The sequence below is a fragment of the Sarcophilus harrisii genome, chromosome 4 (genome assembly GCF_902635505.1).
Source record: "Sarcophilus harrisii chromosome 4, mSarHar1.11, whole genome shotgun sequence".
NCBI lineage: Eukaryota > Metazoa > Chordata > Mammalia > Dasyuromorphia > Dasyuridae > Sarcophilus > Sarcophilus harrisii.
In genome coordinates this window covers 10928203-10946774 of record NC_045429.1, presented here as the reverse complement: position 1 = coordinate 10946774, position 18572 = coordinate 10928203, and the positions used below count along the sequence as shown (strand labels likewise).

The 18572-nt window shown below is 42.1% G+C and overlaps 1 protein-coding gene across 2 annotated transcripts in view; it reads left to right on the top strand.

The window, feature by feature from the left end:
* Positions 1–18572, top strand: part of PDE4B (phosphodiesterase 4B) — a 632040-nt gene that overhangs the window by 493770 nt on the left and 119698 nt on the right. For both annotated transcript variants that reach the window (XM_031968952.1, XM_031968953.1), the window contains 3 exons: positions 5809–5845; positions 5954–6024; positions 11737–11786. In XM_031968952.1, coding sequence (XP_031824812.1) covers positions 5809–5845; positions 5954–6024; positions 11737–11786 — 158 coding nt within the window. The remainder of the gene's footprint in view (positions 1–5808; positions 5846–5953; positions 6025–11736; positions 11787–18572) is intronic.

Sequence of the window (18572 nt, the reverse complement as noted above, 5' to 3'; positions counted from 1 at the left end):
GAATTTGTTCAGCACTCCCAAGTCTGTAAAGCCTTTTCTTTCACAAAAACCCTGCGAGATAAGGGCTATTCCCATCCCCCTGTTAAACATCCAAGAACCAATTTTAAAAGTGACTAAAGGACTTTCCCTAGTGTCCAAGGCTGAATGTGAACTTTAATTTGCCATTCTATGGAATTCACCATTCTATGCAGTATACCTGCCTTCCAGATGAGGAAACTGAGGCACATGGTGATTTCCATTCCAGCTTCGTACACAGCTGAATAGCCGAAGCAAGCTTTGATCCCAGTTTTTCCTGACTCCAAATCCAACATTTATCCCACCACATCATAACATGTGGCTTCCTTCCAATGGAATATAAGTTCCTCGAAGGCAAGAGCTGTTCCATGTTTTTGTTGTTGTTCATCCTTCATTTTCAAAAAGGACCAGTGATATCACAGAGGGATGTTTTCATTTATGCATGAATTGGATTTAAATACAGCTGGAAAAAGTTGTCAACCTCTGTGTCCCTTGGACACGAATGGCCTTTCAAAGACCAAAGTCCACATTTCCAGTTGAATCCAATTGAGTCAGAAACTGGCATTTGTCCGGACCTCTTGAAAATGATCAAAGCACATGATCAGCATCAACTCATTTGAGTGCCATGATGATCCTATGGAGAAGGGAGTCCCATTTTACAGATGAAAAAACTGGAATCCCCAAAGAAGTAACTTGCCCAAAGAACACAGAGCTAGTTAAGTGTCAAAGGTGAGACTTGAACCCGGCTCTTCCTGCTTGCTTTCTCCCACTTGGCTAGCTGCTTTTCCATGTTGCCTCATTCGTGTAGCCCATCCCAGGAATCTTCTGGGTCCTGTTTCTGCTAACCCTCTGTCCATCTGAAAAACACTCAAGAGGAAGGATCTATTCTTCTTCTCCCATCCCTGGAAGCAGAGACTTGGATTGATTGCAGCAGCTCCAGGGCTGAAGGGACCACCTTACAGAGGAGCCAGAGAGCTCCTCCCCTTACCCTCCGGGGGCCTCTTTGTGCCTCCCACCTAAAATGACAGGATCGGTCTCATTGATCTCTGTGCTAAAATCGATGTTCCTATGAACAGTTCTTGGCTATCTTGGAGCCAGACAGTTTTCTGAGCATCTGAGAAGAGGAGAAGAGAAAAAAGGATAAGTGAGAAATGAAAGCTTAACAAAGATTTCATTTTGACCCATCTTTTAGCCAAGAGATATGACAGCCAAGAGATAGGACTCATAGTCCAATTCAATTAAATGACTCCGTGAGCATTTATTAAGTACCCACTGTATACAAGAATGTATAGATGTAAAGACAAGAAGAAGATTCTGGCCCTTGAGGAATCTGTATTCTAGTATAGGATGGAAGACATACAGAGAAATAAAAATAGTCATTTGAGAAAGGAGAACACTAGCGACCAGAGAGATCAGGAACTGTAGGAAGCAGCATCTGAGTAATCTTTAAAAAAAAAAAAACTAAGTCATCCAGGAGACGGAATAAGCAAAGAAGTGAATTTCGTCCATGGGAAGCAAACAGCCTTTTCGAAGACCCAGAGGAGGGAGGAGTAGTCCGCGTTGGTTGGGGCACCAGATGGCACTTGTGCGCCGTGCTGGCAGGTGTCCAGCCATGTTCCAGCCGCTTCAGAAGTGCAAGAGAATTGACCCAACATGGGTCATTTTAAAACAAACTGATTAAACTTGATATTTTTATAGTTAATGCATAATACATTTTACATTTAATTTTATATTTAATGGGTAAGAAATAGTTATATTTGCCTTCAGAGTGAAACTTATAAAGATAATTCTTTAATAAAGCACTTTTCGGTTTTTAAATGGCTTTGAGATCCATTACTTGAGGGGATCCGTTACGAACAAGCAATTATTAGCTGCCTACTATGTGTCGGAGGTTGTACTGGACGTAAGGATTAGGAATATAAAAATGAAGCGATTCCACCTTCAGGGAGCTTCCATTCTAGTGGGGGAGGTAACATATTCACAGATAATAAATATAGAATATACAAAATAAATTCTCAGTGACTGGAAAGGAGCAGTAATGATAGTATTTATACTGGGCTTTAAGGTTTTCAGAGTGCTTTACGAATACCCAATGGGTCCTCACAACAAATCTGAGAGAGAGGTGCAGGAGGAAACTGAGGCAGGGAGAGGTTGAATAGCTTTCCTGTCCAGGGTCTACACAGGTAGTGAATGTCTGAGGTGGGATTTGAACACAGAGCTTCCCGATTTCGGATCTGCAACTTTATTCACTGCATCTCGCAACGACTGCTTGGAGCTCACCCTAAAAAATCCGGATGTGTTCATCAAAGTAGACTAAGCTCCCTTTAGCAGAGACAGCCAGAGGAAGCCATAGTGCCTAGAGTATTGGCCATGGAGTCAGCAAGATCCATCTCCCGAGTTCAAATCCGGCCTCAGACTCTTCCTCACTGTGTGACTCTGGGCAAGTGACCTAATCCTGTTTGCCTCGGTTGCTTTATCTGTAACATGGGCTAGAGAAGGAAATGGGGCACCCTCCATTATCTTTGCCAATAGAACCCCAAATGGGATCACAAAGAACAACCCCTTAGCAGAGAGAGAATAGGGAGCTAGCTCTCTGTAATGTTCTCAGATCTCCTGAGAATTGATCTGTAAATAGTGATCAGTGCTCAAGCTGTTCAAGGGGACCGTGTCCCCATTTCTGAGCTTGTGTCCAAGCCCCAATTGGCCTTGAGAGACGCATAGTAACAGCAACCATACGGACTTCACCAAATGATATGTGCCAGAAATGTATAGGGTAGGTGCTTAATAAATGTTTATTGGTTGATTGATGGAAATCAAGAATAATTGATATCATTTTAACAGAACTAGATACAAAGATGAAAGGCAAGTTTCAAAGATAGACCCAACCTGCAGCTGAACAGAAATATCCTCTATAAGGTACTGGGGCAAATGACCGTTGAGCCTCTCCCTGAAGCCTTCTCCGAAGGCTCCTTGGAGGCAGCCGGTGCCAGACCTTGCATTGCTGCAGACAAAGCTGATTGAGGGGGAACTTTCCCTTCCATTAACTGAAAATCTCTCTTTTTGCAGCTGCCCTCATTTCTCCTCCTTCCGCCCTCCCTATCAAGCAGAACAACTCTAAGCCCATGTAGAAATCATAGGTGTTCGAATCCTTAAAGATGAAGACCTTTCTTTGGGGGGTTTTCTCTTCTCCAAGATAAATAGCCCCAATTTCTCCCATTCAGGGAGATGTCCAGACTGCCCTGGTTGCCTTCCTCTGCCCATTCTCTGGCTTCATACACAGGATTTCCCAAAACATGGGACTAAAGGTAAAGCCTCCAGTACATGTGGACCATCAGCTCCTCAGTCCTGGGCAAAATGCTTGTCTGGAAGCCTATTAAGACCCTTGAGCTTTTGAAGCCCCCATTTCATGTTGTTGACTCCTGAAGGACAGAAGTCCACTAAAATCCCCAGATCTTTTACAAGTTAACTACCACCCAGGCCTGCCTCCTCTCTCTTGTACTTAAGTTGATTTTCTGAACTCGAGCTTTATATTTAGCTCTATTCACTTCCATCTTTTTCTGATGAAATCTATTGAGACCCAAGAAGCTTAATAATGACTTGCTCAATGTATTTTGAAAAGTAAAAAACTATTATTATAAAAAATAATAATAATTTGCTCAATATATTTTGAAAAATAAAAACTATTATTATAAAAAAAATAATTTGCTCAATATATTTTGAAAAATAAAAACTATTATTATAAAAATAATAATAATAATTTACCCAAGATCACAAAGGTAGGAAGTGTTATTGTTGGGATTTGAACTCAAATCCTATAACAATCAACTTTTCCCTCTCAGATGAATAAACTGAGAATTAATTTGAACCAACTTGCCCCCAAAGACATGAGAATCATCGCCAGAAATGGAACCCAGTTCCAACGCCACCAGTCCTTCCATGTTGGAAATATTCTGCATGACTCTGGACTTCCTTCACACACTTATTTTCCAAGGATTCCTTCTTGCTGCCGCCATGTCTTTGCACCAGTGCTTTTGATTCAGCTTCATCTCTGTGAATGCTCCTTAAACATGCTCTTCTACATGAAGCCCTCCCTGCTTCCTCCTCCCCATTTGCTAGTACCTCCTCTTCATGGCGGGAAGCTAGGGAGTGTCACAATAGATAGAGCATCAGACCTGGAGACAGAGAGACTCAACTTCATGGACTCGAAGCCATGTCTCCAACACTAGACATACTAGCTGTGTGACTCTGGGCAAGTCACTTAATTCAGCCTCAGTTTCTTCATTTGGAAAATGAGCCAAATTTGCCACAAAAAAGAAAGAAAGAAAAAAAAGAAAACAAAAGAAGAGAAAAAACCCAAATGGGATAACAACAACAACTATATCAACCTCCTTAGGGTCACCTTGTTTTTATTTTGTGTCACTTTCCATATGTCCCTGCAACTGGTTGTAAACTTCTTGAGGGCAGGGTCTGTTTCATTTAGGTTGTAGCTCCTAAGGATGCTTAGTAAATGCCAGAGGATTGAATGACTCCATCCTCCCCTTAGTGTGAAGGCCATCAGAAGAGAGTCCCGTCCTATACAATAGAAAAAAAGAAAAATCCTAGACAAAAAAAAAAATGAAAGAAAAGCTTACTTCAGAAGGAGACTGGGAGAATAAATTGTTGGAAATGCAAAGGGAAAGAAGGAGTAAAGGGGGATGCCCTCAGAGTTTACCTTCAGGATTTCCAGAGAGGCATCTGGGGTACAAATAGGAGCCTGTTCCTAATGCTCATTCAGCCATGATTTCTAAACACCCAAGAGAAAGTTTTGCTGAATAGGGACTCGAGGCGGCTTAGCCAAATGTACACCAATTAAGAAAAACACTTCAAAAAGCATAGGAGTCTATATTTGGCTCTTCCTAACGCCATATTTGCAGAAACCCATTCTGAGTTTTTGTCTAAAAGGCTTGAGGCAGCGGGCAGACTTCCACCGAACACTTTGTAAAAAGTCACATTAAAAACAAAAGTAATGGGATTCCCAGACAGCCAGTGGTGTTTCAGCAGCCTTAAGGCTGCCATTCAACAAAAGCCAGGAAACTCCCAGTTTTCTCCGGACAGTGAGGCCTTTTTTTCCAGGGCCGTGTCCCGAATGTCAGAGACAAACAGACAGCGACAGAAGAGGGAAAGAAGGAAAAGTAGAGAGAATAAGTAAAAGACAGAGAGAGACAGAGAGGGAGAGGAGAGAGAAAAGGGGAAGGAAAGAGAAAGAGAGAGCAGCCAAGAGAAAGAGGAGACTCCTGCCATCAAAATCCATCAGTTGTATTGAATAATAGGACAAGTCAGTTACTTCATGTGAGTCTGGTGGGTTTCTTGAGAGAGAACTCAACTAACCATTGCCAGTCCAAGGCGATTTCTATTTCTCAGAGGCTGAGATCCATGGTTTTTATAGGTCCACCATTTTTAAGAGCCTGGAATATTGGTATCATTTATATTCTCCAGAGCAAAAATTAAACATTTTGGTACCCAGGACAGAAGATGAGGAGTTTATCTGGCAAGGTCCTGATGCTCCTCCAAATAATCCACAAAGTTTCTGCTCAGCTGAAGGATTGGACACTGCTGCAAAGCTAGGGAAGAAAGGAGGCAGACCATGGGGTAGCCTCCAATTTTTTTTACCCTGAGATACAACCCTAGTTGCCCAGTCTTAGTTACAACCCAGCTGTTCCCCTGTACCACACAGAGGATGGTGTGTTCATTACCATGAATGTTAGAGTTCCCCATCAGTTTTAACACCATCTTTTCTCTCTTCTTTCCCACTAGACATGGTGACGACCTGATCGTAACACCTTTTGCACAGGTGAGTTTGAGACTTGATCCTTCCTCTTTTCCTGCATGCCCCGGATCCCTCCCACTGCCGTGTTGCCATTTTAAAATTCCTGACCCTTTACACTAATGTCCTTTCCAGGTCCTCGCCAGCTTGCGAAGTGTGAGGAATAACTTCACCCTCCTGACCAATCTGCATGGAGCAGCCAACAAGTGAGTCTCATCGATTTTGGGGATTTAGACAGGGTCTTCCATGAAAAAAAAATAAGCCTTGGAGGCAAAGGACATGGGTGTGAATCCTGACTGGGTCCTTCATGGCTCCTCCATCCTAGGGTCCTTCACCTGTCTGGGTCTCAGCTTCCTCATCTTTAAAGTGGATTAAATGCATTTAAGGTCACTTCTTAAGCTGTGGTTCTATTATCAGCTGAGATAATATTTGTAAAGTGTTTACCAGGAAGGGCTTAATGGAAGCCCTTTAGCTGAGTTTGAACTTTCTTATTTATTTTCTGTGTAGTCTGCAGTAACTCACATCATTTCTCTGGGCCTCAGTTTCCCCCATTGGAAAATAAAGAATTTGACTAAGGAGCATCTGTGATTCTTCCACGTCCAAACCCACAGTTTTCAGAGGATTTCTGAAGATTTGCTGGTACAAGTGGACGTGTCTTTCACAGCTGAGCCACAAGATGGCAACCTTTATCCTAGTTCAGATTGGAACCCATGGCACCAAAGCCAATTTTCCAAGGGAGGGAACTGAGGCTGGTGGAGGTGTCGAAGGCAGAAGCAACGCTGGTCAGATGCAGCCTCAGACACTCACTGGTGGTGAGACCTGAGAGAGTCGCTTACCCTTGTTTGCTCCTCTGTAAAATAAGTTGGAGAAGGAAAGGGCCCATCAGTCCAGCATTTTTGCCAAGAAAATCCCAAGTGGGATCCCAGAAAGTTGAACATCAACAGGGGGATTTGAATCCAGTTCCTCCAAGTCAATGCCCTTCCCACTGTCGTCTCAAGCATTTATTAAACTCTGTGATGGCTGCTACAGATACACAGACAGCAGGAGAATGGTCACAACCCCCAGGATTCCTACAGTCTATCAGAATAAGAAATATCCGTAGGGCTTACCATTGGAAACAGCCACCATTATTAAATAATAGTGTAAAAAAAAAGAAGAAGAAATTATATAAAGAGTTAAAAAAAATAAAAAGAAATATGAGTCTCCCAGACTCCAGGCCCCGTGCTTTATACCCTGGGACATATCCTAGCTGCCCCTTTCTAACTGACCTTTCATCTCACAGGCAGCTAGGTGCATAATAAATGCTTTCTTAGTCGGATTGAATCGAATTCCATGAAATGGGTCAAATGGAGATTTTATTGGAAAAAAGAACAAATCCCAGGGAACCACAGGCTTCTTAAGAAAAGCACAAATTAACCTCCCTTTCCTCCCATTGTACCAATGGTTCACATTGTAGGAAATCAGCTCTGTGTTATCCTGAATTTTACCACCCAGACAGTGAAAATCCCCATGTTCGTTTTTGGTTCCTTTCCAGTAAAATATGTCCAGATGCAAGTCTTGAGCAGCCTTTTTTTTTCTTTTGGGTTTCAAGTTCAAATACATTTTTTAAAGATCCTGAGAACAGTGGAAGAGAAGGAAGGAGAGGAGGCTCTAAAATATGGTGGGCATCCCTGGCTGCCTTTCCAGGTCAATTATTGCCCCTCCCCCAGCTTCATTCCACCCTGGAGCCCAGGAGGGTGATTGCCTCATTGTAATTGAGAAGATGCCTAAAAAATGGAAGAAAGGGCTGGAAAGGGAACATCATGTGCTCTGACCTCTGCCTCACCATCATTTATGGCATGGAAAAGGGGGGCAGAATGGTGCAAAATAATTTAATACATTTGTGTTCAGATGCTTTTAATCTAAAGGGACTTAACCCTTCTGGGGGGAAGAATGCTCTTAAGTTGATGGATCATAGATTCAAAGCTGGAAAAAATCATGGAGGTCAATTAAACCACTCCACCCCCCAGAAAAAAAAATTAAGACCGAAATTGAGACCCAAGGAAATCGAACAACTTACCCAAAGTCACACAACAAATAAGTGGCAAAGCTAGGATTTAAATAAAAGTGCATTCTTCTATAGTCTACCTGTGATTGGCTAACTGCCACTCCTTATTTCACTACTTATCTGCAAAATGAGATTAGACAAGGCAGTTCCCCAGGCCCCTTCCAACTTTGGTCTTATGGTAAATAAATAACATAAATCAGGCCATGACCAAGCATTTGTAATTTGAAGAAAAAATGTCTATAAACCTTAAAGCAACATCAATAAGTAAGTTACAATGATGATTATTGTTATCGATGATAAAATAATAACCTGTATTTCTATGACACTGAAAGTTCTTTCTATACTTAGTTTACCTTACTTGAGCCCCACATTATCTCCATGAGATTCTACAAATATTGCAATTCCCATTTTGTGGATGGGGAAAGTAAATCTAGAAAAGATAAATACAGTCCCTCAAAACCTTAGCAAATGGTCATAAAATTAGTAGATATGGGAGCCTGATTTGAAAGTGGCTCTAAATAACCTTGAAACCAAGTCTATATTCTTTCCTGATTATATTGATATTCGTATTCACTATCACTATCATTAACATGAGGGGAAGGATATAAGGTTGCCCTCTGGGTAAGGAGGACATGGATTCAAGTCTCATTTCTGACACATAACAGCTGGGTACTAACAAATCATTGGACCTTCTGGGCCTCCAGATCACTAACCCAAGATGAAAAGCTGCAGAATGGGGATGTTCTGTGACTGGGAAGACTTCCCACACTAAAAGCCAGCTCCCATACTGCTGAAATCACAGCTCCATCTCTGGAATGCTTTTAAAGTTGACAAAATTCTCACAACAAAAATGAAAAATAATCCCCATTTTATAATTGAGGAAATTGAGCCTAAGACAATGAATTACTCATCCACAGTTGTACACATGAGGCAGGATTTGGACCCCACTCTTCTGATGTCAGAGCCAACACCTTTTCCCACCTTACTCATTTTTTCATGAGCCTAATGATTAACAAAGCTGGTCTTGGAGATTTAAAAGCTGGAAGGGATCTTAGAACCCAACATTCTCATTTTACAGATGGGTAAACTGATGCAGGTAGGTTCAGGGACTTCCCCAAAGTCAGATAATTCCATTTGTCCAAAAGGAATAACAAGTAGAGGAAGTCCTCCAATGCTAAAGCCATTGCAATTACTAGAGTCTAAGTCTTTATTTTCTGACTCCAAGTCTAGCCCTCTTTCCAGTAGTCCCTTGTGGATTGGGAAAAATTATTTTTTCCTGATCCTGCTGTCATTGACGTCATCCTCCTCAGCTTCATCATCTCACTAACATCTGTCACTTCCCCCCAATGGCCATATGTAAATGACTTCCTGTCCAGAAGTTGAACACCTTGGGCAAACAAACTACACTGACCGGGGCGGGCCACAAGAGTCCCATTGTCCACTCATTCCCAATTCATAAAGTAAAAAGCCAGTTCCTTGGGGTCCACAAGAGACAATGCAGCTCCTACAAGAATCGAGCTTGTTTTTAAGGAGATGTACGTTTATTGAGAACCCCATAAGGAATATCCTTTTTGCAAACATGGAACATCTCCAAGTCTTGGCATTCAGGGCTTGATCTCTGCACTCAATGACTTGGGATTATTTGCAATGCTTTTTGCATTATTTTGACCCAGCTCTGAGTCATTTATTATGCTTCGTGATATTGGCTGAATACTTCCAGGCTATAGTTTCTTCATTTGTAAAATTGGAATAGCAAAAGTCAAACTATCCTTATAATCATAATGAAAGGAGATACTTCCAGTCCCCCCAAAACACTAACAAAATCCATTTCATAATGCTTCAGATAGTAAAAATAGCTCATGTTTGCAGAACAATTTATTACCTGTGTTCAACAGCCTTGGAAGCCAGGTTGAGAGAGTATTTAGCACCATTTTACAGCTGAGGAAACTGAGCAACAAGGATACCATATAACACTTTCCCACCATTCCACAGGACTAATAAAAGGTAGAACCAAGATTCAAATTCATGAGTTTTTAATTTTTATTGAGGCTTCTTTTCAGTGATTTCTACTTTTTCTTTAAGCTAATCTCGCTTAAAGAAACGCTATTATAGCCTATTCTCGAGGCTCTACATTTAAATCCTAATTCAGACCCATCCCAACTGTGTGATCCTGGGCAAGTCACTTCCTTCCCCCAATTCCTTGATAATTCTCTAACACTGTAAGTTGCAGCATAGAAGCTGATTTATATCAGTGAAATTTCCTAAATGGAAGCCCCCTGTGCTAATAAAATCACATATTAAAAAATGTTACTCTTAGGACTGCTAACACTGATGATGATTAAAACTAAGACTAGGAGTCAGAAAATCTGACCATCACAGTATGAAACATACTGAGGGTTCAGACTGAATGGCCTGCCTTTTAAGTAGCCTTTCTCAGGACTCGGTGATGCAAACCCAGGCTATTTGCAGCTTTCTAACTTTTAATTCAAATATGCTTTGATTATTTGACAAATGCAATAATGATGATTAATATCACTGTGGGAAGGAGTGAAAGCTAGGGGTCCCAGATCTGACACTAATTAGCTATATGACCCAATAAAAGTCTCCTTTACTTCAAGAATAATTTTCCTAGGCTATGTGATAGGGCTAAATGACTTATTCCACATGGAATTTGAAAGTTTGAAGCTGTTTGTCTAAGGTTTGAATTTCAGTCTGGAAGGAGATTCAGGAGTGATTCTGGTCAGTCCCTGCCCCTTCCTGGGACCTAGGACTATTTGCTCATTTGAAAAATGGGTCTCAAACAGGAGAATCCTTGCATTTGTCTTCCACCCACAAATTTGTTTTGAAGGAAGTGCTTTGCAAACCTCGAAACGGGTCAAAGGGACACAAATGTAGCACGAAAAGGGATTCGAAGAGACCTGGTAATACAACCATCTCCCAAAGGAGGCAACTGAGGCCCAGACAATCAAGCAAATTATTTACACTCAGAATTGGAAGAGATCTCAAAGGTCATCTTATCTAAACCCATCGTTTTTATAGATGAGGAAGCTGGAGCCCAAAGAAATCAAGTTATCTGAAAGATTTAGATCTGGGGACCTCAGAAACCAGATTCTTAATTTTTAAAAAATCCTTTACAGAAAAAGAAACTGAGACTCATTAAGCAACATGCTCAAGATCAGGTGGAAGTAGCATATAAATCCAGGACCCCCTGACTCTAAATCCTGTATTTGGGCCATGCCATTGCTTTGTGATTTAGATAAGTTATACCAAAGTGCAAACCTGACAGTCTAAGATCTTACCAGAAGATATAACAGTAGAGATTTAATCCAACATAACAATTCCTGAGTAAGCTTGGAAATCTCCTGAGGCCCCTCCTTGGAGCAGCAAAAGAACAAAAAAACAAGGGGTGAGGGAGAAGCCAGGAACAAGGCTGGCTGGGGAGCCAGAGTAAATGACTTCCTTCCTGGAAAGTCTGAGGTTCCTCAAGTAGTATATAGGGAAATTCCAGGGCAAAGAAATAGTGAGAAAATTGCAGAAGTCCTTTGCCTATTACAAGAGTTTGGCTCCCAATACTCCCATTGTGTCCATTTGTGCACATAAAATCACATTAATGATTACAAGAGAGTCAGCTAAATAAGCCTTCTCAGAAGCCCCTTGGCCCCCTTTTAAGCTATGTTACCTGTATGACTGCAAATTAATTAATTTTTCTCTTCTCTCTCTCTCTCTCTCTCTCTCTCTCTCTCTCTCTCTCTCTCTCTCTCCCTCCCTCTTTCCATCTCTCTCACTCTTTCTCTCTCTCTTTCTCTGTCTCTCCATCCTCTCTCTCTCTCTCTCTCTCTCTCTCTCTCTCTGTCTGTCTCACCTCCCACAGGAGGTCTCCAGCTGCTACCCAGCCTCCTGTCTCCAGAGTTAATCTCCAAGGTAGGATGTACTGCCCAGACTTGGTGGACAGTTTTATAATGTGTTCCCTTTGTTCAGAATCTGTGTAAGTGCAACATTTTTGTCTGAAACCTGAATTTGTCACCCAGAGAGTTGCTTCCTGTGGTTTGGTTCCAAAGGTAGGAGGTATTTGCTCTTTATTTTTTCCCTTTGTAAAATCAAGTCCAAGTTGTTGCGGGAGACTTTGCCAACCCACATGTGCTGACCTGTCAAAAACTGATGGATTTGCAATGATTCGAATTCCAAGAACAAGGGGGTGAGCCCCAGCTGTATTCAACCTGGATCCTGACCTCAGCTCACTGGGCCCAAGTGAACTCTCATAGAGCTCACATCAAAAGCCTGGTTCCACTGCTCTTCACCTGCCCTGTGGGGTCACCTGAGGCGTTACCATTCCTGTTAATTCTCTTCTGCCTGGATCCAACCCAGGAGCTCTCAGCTACCACCCAATTCTCCCTCTTCTCCAGGTGTGAAGCCAAAGTCTCTCTCTCTGGATAATAGAGCATTTCTCCTGGAGAGGGTCCAATTTGTTCTGCAAAAGTGTCTTGCAAACACCTGCCCTCTTCTTCTTTGTCAGTTGCTCAAGATCCAGCATCAAGTGTTTTCTTAGAGTAAAAGGGAACCAGTTGAATATGAGCTCTTGGGGAACAGGGGTCACTTTCCCTTTTATCATTGCATGTCCAATACCTAACACAGTACTCAGCTTATAGAAGGTGCTAAATGATGAATGGATAGTGAGTGATACTATTGGAAGACTAGAGAGCTATTAAAGCATTAAAACAGAACTGCAGCTTACTATGCCAGTCACTGGGAATTGATTTGTTGGATTCTTTGGTGTCTTTTGTTGAATGGCAGGTTTGGGGCCCAAATTCCAAAACTGTCACTCATTAATTTGAGAGGAAAGAGGAGAGATTACAGGCTCATAGATTAGGAGCAAGGAGGGACCTAGGGTCCATGAAGTCTACCCTGTTCATCATATAGATTTGGAAAGCAACACTCAAGAAAGCTTAACAACAACAACAATAATAATATCATTTATATAGTGCTTGTTTTAAGATCTGCAAAGCACTTGGAACCCAGGGAGGCAAAATGTTAAAAATTAATAAATAACAAAATTAATTTTAAAAATTCCTAAACCACAAGCTTGACTATGTCCCCCAGGAGAGAGTGTTAGTCGTAACGGTGAGAAAATATGCTGGAAAAGGCAGGAAGGGTAATGAGAGGAACAATAGAGAAGCTTATGTGGGCATGAGGAGGCTATACCCCATTACCCATAAAGAAGGCCATCAAAAAATAACTGCTCAAAAAGGAAAGTGGCCAAGATATGTGGCAAGAGCAAAGGCAATGGATAAACAGACCGTGTTTTTAAAATCACATTTAATTTGTTTTAATTAGCAGTATTTTACCAACCTTCTCTTATCATTGAAAAGAAAAAAGGAAAAAAAAAAACCTTGCAACAAATATGAATGTTCATGCAAAGATTCCCACACTGACATAGTCCAAAATTATTTGTCCCATTCTTTATTGTAAATCTGTCTTGAATCCTCTATGTCAAGAGGTAAGCAATGGGCTTCACCATCCGTCCCCAAGAATCATGGCTGGTCACTACTTTAGTCAAGAGTTTGGGGGCTTTTCAAAGCAATCAAGAAATAACCTTCTTTTATTAAGAACCTCTGAGCATCCAGAAATCTTTGAGGAAGGCCCCGTGTGCTTTCAGCAAAGCCCCTCTGGAGAACTTAGGAGAAGACCACATGAGCAAGGAAGGGACCCAATGGATAGGTTGAGTTGCCTACACTGGAGGGAATGGCTACATCAGAGAGATCAGAGATGAATTTGTAGTTGAAGAAGCGTACAAAATGGGGATGGGAAGAAACAGATCCTGCCCTCAAGGGACTGTTAGTGAAGGCAAAGTGTTGCCCCACTTGTAATAGCTCAAAAAATGTGTGTGTGTGTGTGTGTGTGTGTGTGTGTGTGTGTGAAATATGAGAAGATGGGAAGACAAAGGGAAGAGAGAAAAAGAGGGAATAAGACAAAGGGAGGGAAAGGAGAGAGGAGAAAAAGAGAGATTGATGGGGAAAAGAAAGAAAGAAAGGGGAGAAAAAGAAGAATCAGAAAAAGGGGGGATAAAGGAAGGGGGAAGGGAAGGGGAGAAAGAGAGGAAAGAAAAGTGATTACCTCTAGAGCCATCTGAAATCAAAGGAACTGAAAAGTTCTTTATCTAAACACTTCAAAAGCCTGGGGGTGTTTGAAGTATTATTTTCTTCAGAGGCTCCATCCAGAGAATCTCTATAGAGTGTTTTTTTTTTTAAATAAGCAATGCTATAGCCTGAAAGATCAAAGAAAAGCATATGGAAACCACTGGCAAGGTATGATGTTGGCGGGGCAAGGAGACGGTGCTCTGATTTTGGTCCATTGGATTCATCAAGGTGTTTCTGACGTCAATTAGACGATCTCAACTATTTTTTCATGGTTTTGTCATTAATCCTGACACGCAGGCGGGAGAAATATGAAATGTATGGCTATAAACAACCCATCTCGGAGCCAACGCTCCCTTTGGAAAAAAAAAAGTTTCTACGATTCTTGGCACAGTGAACGCAACTTGGCAGCTGGCGAGCCTAGTGGTGGTGTCTGGAAGGCAGGGTGGTAAAGCAGCTATAATACCAATTAGGTGGTTTAGAAAGAAAATTTTTTAAAAGGAACTGGCCTTTTTGTGGCTATACCAATTATTACGTAATTATAGGTTTCAGAATCTCCTTCACGTTTAACCACAGGCAGAAGAGGAAGGAGGAGAAATACATCCTGTGTTTTGTTCTTATTATCAGCTTATATGCACCAGGCAGATTTTTCCTGTCTTTTTAATATCTATCGGCCTATGACAAAGAAGCATGGAAATACAAACTTTGAAGGAGGATGCAAGAGTGTTTCGGATGGCTTCGGAGCATCCTTTTAGGGATTGTGAATTAGGTTGTGGTTTAAATCACAGATTAGGCTTTTCTTGAAGGGATTTTTGGTGCATTAAGTATCCCTCCTGAAAGACCTTAATTTCTTTTTGAAGTTCATTCCCTGTCCCTGAAATGAGTTCCTTGGGATTCTGAAATACTTCCTTCATACAGGAAACATGACAGGAAGAAATGCAGAAATCAGGACAGTTGATTCATTAATTTGATCATGAAGATACAACTGAAGGACACAATCAATTGATCAATATATAAAATACAAACCAAGAGGAGGAAAAGCCTCCTGAAAGAAGTATTTAATCCATCAATGAAGCAAAGATCATAGATATAAGCCTGGAAGAGATCTTGGAGACCTTTTAGTTTAAATCTCTCACTTTACAATTTAGGAAACTGAGCCACAGAGAGACTAAGTGAGGCTACGTTTTCACACAGTTAGTAAATGAGATGTAGATGGGATTTGAATCCATGAACTCTAACTTAGAGCCTCCAACTCTTTCTTCTGGATCCTTTATCCATGATTTATTTGAAAAGTTAATTGTCAGCAATGAGGGCTCCATCAATATGTTTGCCCTTTCCATTGATCATTAACATGGAGCAGAGGAGAGGGCACTGGGTTTATTTAGAGTCACAGGACCTGGCTCTGATTCTCATTGAAGTCATACTGAACTTGGTTTGGGAAATCGGGAAGAAGTGGCTCCGCTGGCAGGCAGAGATTGAGGTGGGAAGGGAGCTTGGGGGTGACCTGCTCCAAACCCCTCAGCTTCCAGAGGAAGCAAAGATGAACTGACCTCCCCAAAGTCTAAAACCATATGTTCCAAATCAGGTGCTACCCATTTCTCTCTATCATAGGACTTTGTCCAAGTAATTTCCATCTTGGAAGCTCAATTTTGAACTAAATGAGCTCTAAGTTTCTGTATAATTCTAAATACAATGCTGCTGTGAAATAACTGACTAGAGAGATCCTATAAGACCTGGCGATTCACATCCTGAATTCAGAAAAGAGATTAGGACTAGAGATGGAGAGATAGGGAGCTGGGGAATCATCCGCCTGTAGGTGGTAGTTGAAGTCATGGGAGTGAATGAGATCATCAAAGGAAAGAGAGAAGAGAGAGAGGAAAAGGGGGAGGGAGGACGATGACATAACCTCAGGAAAAACCCACATGAAGAGGTTGGGAAGAGAATGAGGAGTCTGGGAGGGAACAAAGAATGGACAGTTAGAGAGCTGGGAGTAGAAGCAGGAGAGGGGAATGATTCTGAAACATGGATGAGTTACAGGAAGAAAATCAGACTAACCTTGCCCAAAACTGCAGGGATTGATGGGGCTGAGAAAGAAAAAAAAGGAAGATGTGATTAGGAGACATGTAGATCGGGGACTCCCAGCCAATAAACATTTATTAAGCTTTTACTGAATGCCCGGAATAAGTGTCTAGCATATAGCTAAAAGCAAATCCAGTCACTGCTCCCAAGTAGCTAACAGTCTGTTAGGGAGGAAACATGCAAATGACTTTGTACCCCCCCCCCAAAAAAAAAAAAATTAGAGAACCTGTTAAACTCAAGGTCAGAATGGCTTGGAGGGGGAATAATATACAGGATAACTTTGAAACAATCAACACACTGAGGGCACTAGCTTTAAGGGTGAAGACTTCTGAAGGGTGAGATTCTGGCTGGGACTTGAAGGAAGTCAGGAGACAGAGATGAGGAAGGAGAGACTTCCAGGGACAGTCAGGGAAAATCCCTTGAGATTGGTTTGAGAAACTGCCAGGAGATCAAAGTAATTAAGTGATTGAAGAGAAAATAGTGGGGATCTAGGTTTAAGACAGCTGGGAAGGGATGAAGGACTTTGAAAATGAAATTGAAGATTTTGTGTTTGATCCTAAAAGCAATAGGGAGCTACTGGAGTTTATTGAGTAGAAGAGGGATACAGTTGGACTTATGCTTTAAGAGAATCACTCTGGAGGCTTATCTGGAGTGGGAAGATACATGAAAGGAGTACAACTAGCAATTTTTTTTTCAATTGGGCAGGTGTGAGGTGATGAGGATCCTGCCTAGGGGGATGGCAGTGCCAGAAGAGAGAAGGGGGTATATACAACAGACGTTACAAAGGTAAAATCTATAGATATCGGCAGGTTACCAGGGCAGAAAGAGAGAGGGAGGAGTCAAGGATGACGCCTTGGTGGTGAGTCTGATGGACTGGGACACTGGGAGCTCCAAATGCCAATAGGGAATTTAGTAAGAATATGGGGAATTGGGGGTGAAAGATAATGAATTCTGTCTTCAGCACGTTGAGTTTAAAATGTCTGCAAAGCATCCAGATTCAAAGATCCTACAGATGTGAAGCTGGAGATCAGCAGAAAGCTTAGGGCTAGATGAGGGGGGTCTGAGAATCATCAGCATGGAGGTAATAATGGAAGGCATGGGAGGGGAGGCAGTACAAAGAGGGAAAAAAGAGGGTCCAGGACAGAGCTGTAGTGGACTTTCACTGGCCCACCAGCCTACCTTGAATGAAGATGCAGCAAGGAGACAGACAAAGAGCAGTCCAATGAAGACGAGGAAATCAAGGAGAGAACAATGTTCCGAAACCTGGGGAGAAAAGGAAGTATCAAAAAGCAGAGGGAGACACGTGGCCCAGAGAGGGCTAGAAGCCAGAAAACCTAAGGAAAGAAGGACAGGGCAGTGGATTTGGTGGCTAAGAGCTCCCTGGTAATGTTAGAAAGAATGGTTTTGGTGGAACACTAGTTCAGAAGCTAGACTGTACGATTAAGAAGAGAACATGGGAGATGGCAGGAGTGCAGCCTCATTGGGCAGAAGGTGGAAGGGTTTTTGAAGATGGGGAGACACGGGCAGCAGGGAAGCAGCCAGAGACAGAGAGAGGTAGGGTGAGTGAGAGGGGAGTGATGACAGAGAGCACAACGTACTGGAGAAGCCAGGGAGGGACAGGGTCACTTGTACAAATAGAAGGGCTTGCCTTGGCAATGAGAAGGGATATAGGGGGAGTATTAAGGAGGTCTCTGTGGCTGGACTGTAGAGTTTGGAGAAAAGACTGAAAATGTAAGGAGGAGATGGTTATAGAGAGTTTCAAATGCCAACCAGAGGATTTTATGTCTGATCCTAGAAATAACAGGAAGTTTCCTGAGTAGGGGTGACTCGCTCTGACCTACAGTTTACAAAGATCCATTGGCAGCAGGGTGAAAGGTAGCTGAGTGGGGAGAGACTTGGGCAGGAACTCCACATGGAGACTATGGCACTGATCTAGAGAAGGCTCGGAACTAGTGCTGGTACTGGATGGAGAGCAAGCGTTGGATTCTGGGGATCTTGTGGAGATTGCAAGGAAAACACCTGATGACAAAGTGATACCTCATGTCAGTGCAGGAAGAATTGTGTTATCTTTCTCGTCACTGGTGAATGATCATTCACCAAAATGATCATTCACAAAACTTTGGAATCTCAGTTTCAGGAAGGTGTTCCTCAATCTGTCTTTAATCAGAAGCTGCCTCCATGATTCTTAATTGAGTCTTCATTTAAGACCCTACAATAGCCTAGCTTTTATCATTGGGAAGGATTTCCTGTCATTGAACTTCAATCTACCCCTGTACAACTATCAGGCATTGTTCCCAGTTTTTCCCTGGTGGGAGAGGAAGGCAAGCAGAAGAAAGTTAATCCCTGTTTTCCATGACAGCCTTTCAGAGACATGAAGAAAGCTGTGATGTCCTCCCTCCATCTTCTCATCTTCAAGATAATATATCCCCTTCCTTTGAGGGGCCTGGTTTCCACTCCTTTTATCATACTGGTCACCGGCTGGACTTTTTAACTTGAT